Consider the following 7,837-nt stretch of genomic DNA (forward strand, 5'->3'; position numbering starts at 1 on the left):
CCAGCAACTACAAAAACAAATCAAGAAATGAAAGCTTTTTGTGGTCTTCCCCCAGCTCATCGACTTGTGGATGTTTTTAGTGCTATTTCATTCTGTTGCTGTTTGTTAGAGTGAACAGAATTGACGAAATACAGTGCTGGAGTCCAGACAGGAAGTTGACACTTCTTGATGCCTTACATAAGTGGGGAAATCCTATTGTAAGCTCACATTGCCCAAAGGAAATATATTATTCTATAATCACTGGGACCAACATGCACTTATAGAATGACTGAGGAGGGCTCAAGCTTTCAAAATCATCTTTCCTGAATATCATTCACCAGAAAAGACTCTTAAGTTAGTGAGAGACAGAGAAGAGAAATGGATCCCTCCAAAGATTCTTCAGCAGAAAACACAGGTGGCATTGCTGATTCTCTCTTTTGGTTCTTAGAATTCTTCCTTGGGTGGGGTGGTGAAGGGAGGAAGAAAAGGTGATTGGAAAAGGAGTGAGTGGTGGATGAAGAGGAAAAGGAATTGCAGAAAAAAAAAACCCACAGTAGAGTACTGGTGAAGGCAAGCGGTTAGAGATTGGGCAACAGGAGGTCTGGGGAAAGACAGCTGAAAAGAAAACAGTAAAATAAAGAGAAAACGATGGCAAAGATGGAGGTGAGAAGACAAGGAAATTGCTAGGAAAGGGAGAATTTTGTAGGAGCTGGGTCCTAGTTAGATATATATTCTAAGACTTCTCACAGTATTAATGAAGATAGACTTTGGAGCTAGAAAAGGACCATACTGTGTTCCTTCGTCCTTATGAGATCCTTTGTCTGGGACTTTCTGTCTCCACAGAGAGAATAGGATGCCATTCTCCTCTATGTTATTGGATTATTGCTGGAGTTTCCATATCGCTCCTCAGTTCCTGTTTCATCACCAAATGTGTTGGTAAGTTGGACTCTGCCTGTCACATGCATGTGGGAGTTAAGTCTGCTCTTTCTTGTACCTTTTACCCCCTCTTCTTCCCACCCAGGGCCTCTATTCCCTTCTTCATGTAGCATCTTTTTGGTCATACATCTAAGTTTGGGTCGTTTATCTATGGTGCAGATATGGCACCAATACTCTGGGTTCTATATTCCTTATGACACTTTCTTCACACATTTATTTTTATGCCCTCCTCACTGGAAAAAATAGAAAAGAAAAACAAAACCCTTATGACAAATATGCATAATCAAGCAAAAGAAATCCCCACAATGGCCGTGTCTGAAAAAATATGTCTCCCTTTGCATCCTGAGTCCATCATCTCTCTGTCAGCAGTTGGGTGGCAGGTTTCATCGCTGGTTCTCTGAAATTATGGTGATTGTGTTGATCGGAGTTGAGAAGTCTTTTGTAATTTACATTGTTACGATTGCGTGAATTGTTCTCCGGGCTCTTCTCGCTTCACTGTTCATCACTTCATACATGTCTTCCCAGGCTTCCCTGAAACTGTATCTTTTATCATTTCTTTTGGCACCATAGTATTCATCAACACTTATTCACCATGATGTGTTTATATTTAGCCTTTCTCCAACTGGTATTTGTTCTCTGTTTCTAAGAAACTTTGAAATAGGCTTTCTGTAATTTATTAAACTCCTGGGATTTTGAAGCTGCATCCTCACGTTCATCTCATAATCTCCTCTTCTTAACTTTGGATTAGTTATCACTTTTTGGCTGAACCCCTGGTCTTAAACTTTGTACTCATAAATTGTGTCTAGAGTTTTGGTATATGACTTTTGGGGGACTGCTAAACTGAAGCTTGGGGCAAGTATTATCTCCTGCATGAGGCCTATCCTGACCATCCCAGTTGCTAATGCTCTCACTCCACAAAATTACTTTATTCTTATTTTATATTTGTATGTTTACATGTTGTATCTCCCTAACAGAATGTAAGTTCCTGGAAGGGAGAGATTTTGATTTTTGTTTTTGTATTCCCAAGGACTAGCACAATGCTGGGCATGTAGTAGGCACTTGAATGTTTGTTGAATGAATGAATGGGAAAAGTGCTAATCCTGGGACCTAGGGGTATGGTGTACTTCATGAATAGAAGTAATAATTCCCTTTACGGAGAAAAGAGCCCAGAGGAATTGGATGATATTAATCAAAGAGTCATAAGTTTTAACCTTCCTGCCTTCCTTCCTTCCTTCCCTTCTTTTCTTCCTTCCTTCCTTCCTTTCTTTCTTTCTTTCTTTCTTTCTTTCTTTCTTTCTTTCTTTCTTTCTTTCTTTCTTTCTTTTTCTTCCTTCCTTCCTTCCTTCCTTCCTTCCTTTCTTTCTTTCTTTCTTTCTTTCTTTCTTTCTTTCTTTCTTTCTTTCTTTCTTTCTTTCTTTCTTTCTTCCTTCCTTCCTTCCTTCCTTCCTTCCTTTCTTTCTCTTCCTTCCCTTCTTTCCTTCCTTTTTCCTTCCTTTCCTCCCTCTTTCTCCCTCTTTTTTGCCCTCCCTCTCTCTTTCTTTTTCTCCTTCCCTCCTTTCCTTCCTTCCTTTTTTAATTTTAAAAAGCCTTTTATAATTTTAAAAATTTTAATTTTAAAATTTAAGACACTGATCTTCTACCTGAGGGAGAATATCAGGGGGAGATGGAATAGGAAGGTGGAAACCAAAAGATATAAGATTACATTTTGTTCTTTTGAGTAAGGCACTCTAAGTGAATTGCAGAATACAATCCAGTGCCCCTTTGTGATGAAGAAAAAGTAGACAGCAGAGAAAAGTAGTCTTGAAAGTGAAAGGCAATGACATTCTTACTTCTTTCTAGTGTCATATCGTTTATTCTCACGGGGCTGTGAAGAAGACAAGAACCAGTTTGATTTGAAAGAGCACTTCAAGGACTTCTCTTGCTCTGCTGATGGTATGCATCCATCAAATAAGAGACCCATTCACATGTCCACATTCCTTGTACTCATAGGCTGATTTTCAGAGCACTTGGGAAGAAGAACAGGAAAGATAAGTAAATGATAGTTAAATCAAGCCCAGTTCTCCAACAGATCCACTGGGCAATCTAATCCAGATGATTGGCATGGCATGGAGGACTGATACAAGATCATGTTGACTACTTCTTGGGAGGCTGAATACAGAAAAAGAGACATAAACAGAACAATGGAATGACAATTTTTGTCAGGTCAGAAATATGGGGGAGATAAAAATGAGTTTAAGGGATTAGAAGAGATGGGACATTTATTTGCTTTAACAATAATGATGGTAGTGTCATCCTTCATTTCAATTGTCACCTACCATCACAAACCAGAAAGTAAAAGAAAGAGGAATGTGCTTTTAGAATGGGGATTTGGGAAACACTTCAGAAATGCACTTTCTATGATTGCTAAATTCATTCCAATTCTCAGTTTCAGGCAAGTCATTTGCTTTTCTGCAGCTCAGATTGAGAGGGCAGAAAGTATGAATGGGAAAAAGGCTGCCTACACACTTTGACAAAAGTACAGAGGAGGTTACTTTTGTGTCGTTCATGGCAAAACACAATCATCCCTTCCCACAATAGTATTAACAGGAAGGAAGATATTGAGCTAGGTTGGATTTATAGTTATGTTTCTCCTTTTTCAAATCTCTACTAATGTCTTCTTTGGACTTCTCTTTTGTACTTTGTCATATTTAATTTGTGTTATAGTTATTTATTTACAAATCTTATTCTCTCTCCTAAATTGTAAGCCTCTTATGGACAAAGAAAGAAGGGAAAGGAATAAGCTTTTATATTGTGCCTGCTATCCACCAGACACTGTACTAAACACCTTTGACAAATATTATCTAGTTTGATTCTTGCAACAGCCCTGCATTGTAGGTACTGTTATTATCATTCCTATTTTACAGTTGAGGAAACTGAGGCAAGCAGAGAAAGAGATTTTCCCAGGGTCATACAGCTACTAAGTATAGGAGGCCAGATTTGAACTCAGATCTTCTTGACACTAGAGCCTCTATCTGAAGACTATTTGTAGCCCCACTGCCCTAAACATGTTAGATGCTCTTAATAAATATAAATTGAATTGAATTACAATGATGTACAGGAAACCATAGTTTATGAGTTGACGCCTGAGAGGAGGAAAAATGCTGTTTACGAAACATTGAAATTTGCTAGAATCTGAGTAGAAATAGAATGAACCTCATTTTGTACTAGGTTGGTAGATAGACTCGATTTCCCAGTGGCCTAGAATGGTCCAAATGAAAATCTTCTATCCTTGTTCTCTTTTCCAATGGCATGCTCACTATAACTTTAAACTCTCTTTAGGATTTACCAATACTTGTTGCCCAGTGAACTGGAAAAAATTTCAATCTAGCTGTTACTTCTTCTCTGATGACTTCATGACTTGGACTGCAAGTTTGAAGAATTGTGAAACAATGGGGAGCCATCTGGTAGTTATAAACACACGAGAGGAGCAGGTACCTTGAGAAACGTAACTGGTCTTCCACAGGAGTCAATATACTCCAATGAGTCCATCATCTTTTCCAGATGCTCATGCTTTAAGATGAAATATTATGTTAATTTACATATACATGTTATTTCCCACCCACCGTAACCTACTTCCCTGGAAAAAGGGGAACCTATATCATAAGATTTGTATTTGAGAATGATGAAGAATTTATTGGACATTGACAAACCTGTGAGGATGGTAGTATAATTTCCTTTTGGTATATTTTAAGAATAACATACATCATCAGGCATGACGGCACAAACCATTAATTCCTGTTATTGGAGGAGTCTGAGGTTGGTGGATCATCTGAGCTAGGTTGTTCTAAGCTGCAGTAGGGATAAAGCTGATTGGGTGACCATACAAATCATAGCACAAATGTGGTGACTTCTTTCTCCCAAAGCATGAGGTCCCAGATTACCTAAGAAAGGTCAAACTGTCCCAAATCAGAAAAATGGAGCGAGTTAAAATTTCCATGACTATCAGAATTGGGAAGGAGCTTATGAGTGGCCATTGTACTTCCAGCCTCAGCAAGATAGGGTGAATCAGACTCAAAAAAAAGTATAATATATGTTTTCCTATCTTTTGAATGTTAGGGGATGAATTAACACAGATACTGACATTCACAAAGCACTTTAAATTAATAAAGTACTTTACAAATATTATTTTATTGGGTCTCTGTGGGATAGATAGTGTAGGAATTATTATCCTCATTTTTCAGATGAGAAAACTGAAGCTCAATAAGGTAAAGATGCTTGTCCACAATAGAATTTTAACCCAAATGTTCCTGGCTCCAGTTCAAGTACTCTTTATGAGGACATGATCTTTAAGGCCTCTTTCAATCAAATCTGTGTATTCTTTCATCTCTCCATGCTGGATGCCCAAAGTTCACATCTTTCCCCGTCTGGTAGCTATTGGTCATTGGTATTAGCTTTGCCTGGTCATGAGCTAAAATCGGCAATCTCCAACTTGTTCAATTGTGTTTTCCTCTAGAATTTCCTTTTCCAAGCAAAACCCAGTGGAAGAGAGTTCTACATTGGGCTGACAGACCAGGTGGTTGATGGTCAGTGGCAGTGGGTGGATGGCACACCGTTCAACAAAAATTTGAGGTGATTTCCTTCTTGAAGGAAGCTGAGTCCCTGTTATCTCCCCCTACTTCTTTCCATGAGTCATGTTTAAAGGAGTGTCTCAGGGGGCAATTTTTGCTGCTTCATGAGATGATTATGGCTCCATCTTTGGGGCAGCTGTGTAGGATATATGAGGGAAGAGGAGGGAAGAATAGGGAGGAGACAGAAGTGAGATCCATGCACCTTTTTGCCCTCTATTCTCTAGTAGTACCATGAAGAGAGAAGGGATGGTGGTAGAGAGGGACAGAGAGACAGAAACAGAGGCACAAAGAGACAGAGACAGAAGAGAAGGAGGAGGAGAAGGAAGAGAAGGAGGAGGAGGAAGAGGAGAAGGAGGAAGAAGGAGGAGGAGGAGGAAGAAGGAGGGGGGGAGGAAGATGACAAGAAGGAGGAGGAGGAGGAGGAGGAGGAGGAGGAGGAGGAGAAGGAGAAGGAGGAGGAAGAAAAGAAGAAACCAATGAATCAATGAATGAACAGGGCTTATAAAGTGGAAGAGAGAGCAGAAAGTCAAAAGCATTAAAAATTCTGAGCCCAGAGTTAGCAATAAACAAGGAAAAATAAGGCATTTGAGAAAGAGGGTAGACTTCAGCGACTTGGGTGTAGAAAAAAACCCGAAAATCTCTCTCTCCATGCTTTTATCTTTTGGAATTCAAAAGTTATAGTTTGCAAGTCACTTCATATACACACATGCATACACGTAGATTATGTCAACGGATCATCTTAAAGAAACCTACAATAATAAGCAGGTTATGGGTTATTATACCCGTTTTATAACAGGTGAGGTAACAGAAGCTCAGAGAGGTAAAATGGCATATCTAAGGTTATATGTCTGGTGACAGAAATAGGATAAGAAGAATCTAGATCTGATATCAAATTCAGGGCTTTTCCCATTATATCACTCTGCTGCTCCTGGGGGATGTCATCAATTCATAGACAATGCTTGGCCAATGAAATGACCTGTAAATAAAAAAAATTGAAGATGGAAAGATTAGTGCCAAAGAAATGAAACCAAAATAACCTTCCTTTACCCACTCATGCACCCCAAGAATTAACATATTTCATGTCTCTTACAGCTTCTGGGATAAAGGGGAGCCAAACAACATTGCTGGGGTTGAGGACTGTGTAACCATAAGAGACAGTTCAAGCGCAAATCACAACTGGAATGACATGACCTGCTTCTTCAGGATGTATCGAATTTGTGAAATGCCAGTGAGAAGTTTTTTGACAGAGAAGAAAGTAGTAGAGAGAATGTATGTTCTTTAAATGTATAGTAACAAAGAATGAAATGTTATTTATGTTAACATATGAAGGGTTTATTATTGTTACTTTAAATGAATTAATGAATGAATAAAAAATTTATCAGTTTTAATTTCTAATGTGGTAAACATTGATAGGTATAACCCACATAGCAAAAGTTCTTTGGGGTCCTAAATAATTTTTAAAAGTTTAAAGGGGTCCTGAGATTAAAAAGTTTGAGAACCATTGCTTTAGATTTTCAAAGTATTAATTATTGCCTTACTTGAGATCTTATTTGCAACTCCTATTTTATTTAGATAGACCTGGAACCTAACAGATTTTGCTCCATCCCTCATTTTAATTCTGTATGTGTCTATGTTTTAATTATGTTTCTTATAGAGAGCAAATTGTTGGATTTTGTTTTCTTACATGATCCTTGATTCTTATTCTTTTTATTGTGAAATTAAATTAATTTATTTTAGGGTTATAATTGTTAAGTTTTTGTTTTTTCCCATCAACTATGCTATGTGAACACATAACATAATGATATAACATAAATAACATAACAATGATATAATGTAAATTTACCTCTTCTTTTAACACTTAGTTTCTGCCCTTTATTTTTTAAAAATTTCTGTCTATAGCCAATTGCCTTCCTCTTCCCAAAGTACCCCCTCCTTCCTTGTGTTTGTCCTGTTTTCAAAGAGGACCATGGCATCAGGGAAATGATGACATGACTTGCAGTTGACTTTGATTTGAGTGAGGGAGGGCTGTGCAAAGTCACCAGCCTCACTTTCTCCTCCAGAGCCATCTGGGTCCAGTGACCAGATATTCATCAGGATGACTGGAGATGACCCAGGATGCAATGGGAGACCCTGGCCTTCTTCCTATTATCCTGTTGAATCCCAAGCTCCTTGGACTTACTTATATTGTTTCTCTATGTGTCTCTCTCTGTTTTTCTGTCTCTACCTATCTCATTCTGTTTTTACGCTTCGAGCTCTTCCTCTTCCTAGATCAGATCAGACAGTAATATCAAGTATTTGATTATTCATCCCTGTAA

The 7,837-nt window shown here is 38.3% G+C and overlaps 1 protein-coding gene across 1 annotated transcript; it reads left to right on the plus strand.

The window, feature by feature from the left end:
- The first annotated feature begins 309 nt into the window (after positions 1 to 309).
- Positions 310 to 6,804, plus strand: CLEC4E (C-type lectin domain family 4 member E). The gene is made up of 6 exons (XM_036760734.1): positions 310 to 394; positions 823 to 915; positions 2,755 to 2,847; positions 4,234 to 4,385; positions 5,408 to 5,523; positions 6,615 to 6,804. Exons 1-6 carry the CDS (start codon positions 358 to 360, stop codon positions 6,802 to 6,804), a joined length of 681 nt encoding a protein of 226 aa, XP_036616629.1. The 5' UTR covers positions 310 to 357.
- Positions 6,805 to 7,837: the final 1,033 nt, after the last annotated feature.

This window comes from Trichosurus vulpecula, chromosome 5, assembly GCF_011100635.1.
Source record: "Trichosurus vulpecula isolate mTriVul1 chromosome 5, mTriVul1.pri, whole genome shotgun sequence".
NCBI lineage: Eukaryota > Metazoa > Chordata > Mammalia > Diprotodontia > Phalangeridae > Trichosurus > Trichosurus vulpecula.

Excerpts from the sequence above, each read along its gene's own strand:
- CLEC4E (XM_036760734.1), top strand. The coding sequence starts at position 358 with ATGGATCCCTCCAAAGATTCTTCAGCAGAAAACACAG. Across the intron at positions 395-822 it reads TTCTTCAGCAGAAAACACAG|AGAGAATAGGATGCCATTCT; the intron begins GTGGCATTGCTG and ends CTGTCTCCACAG. Across the intron at positions 916-2,754 it reads TTTCATCACCAAATGTGTTG|TGTCATATCGTTTATTCTCA; the intron begins GTAAGTTGGACT and ends ACTTCTTTCTAG.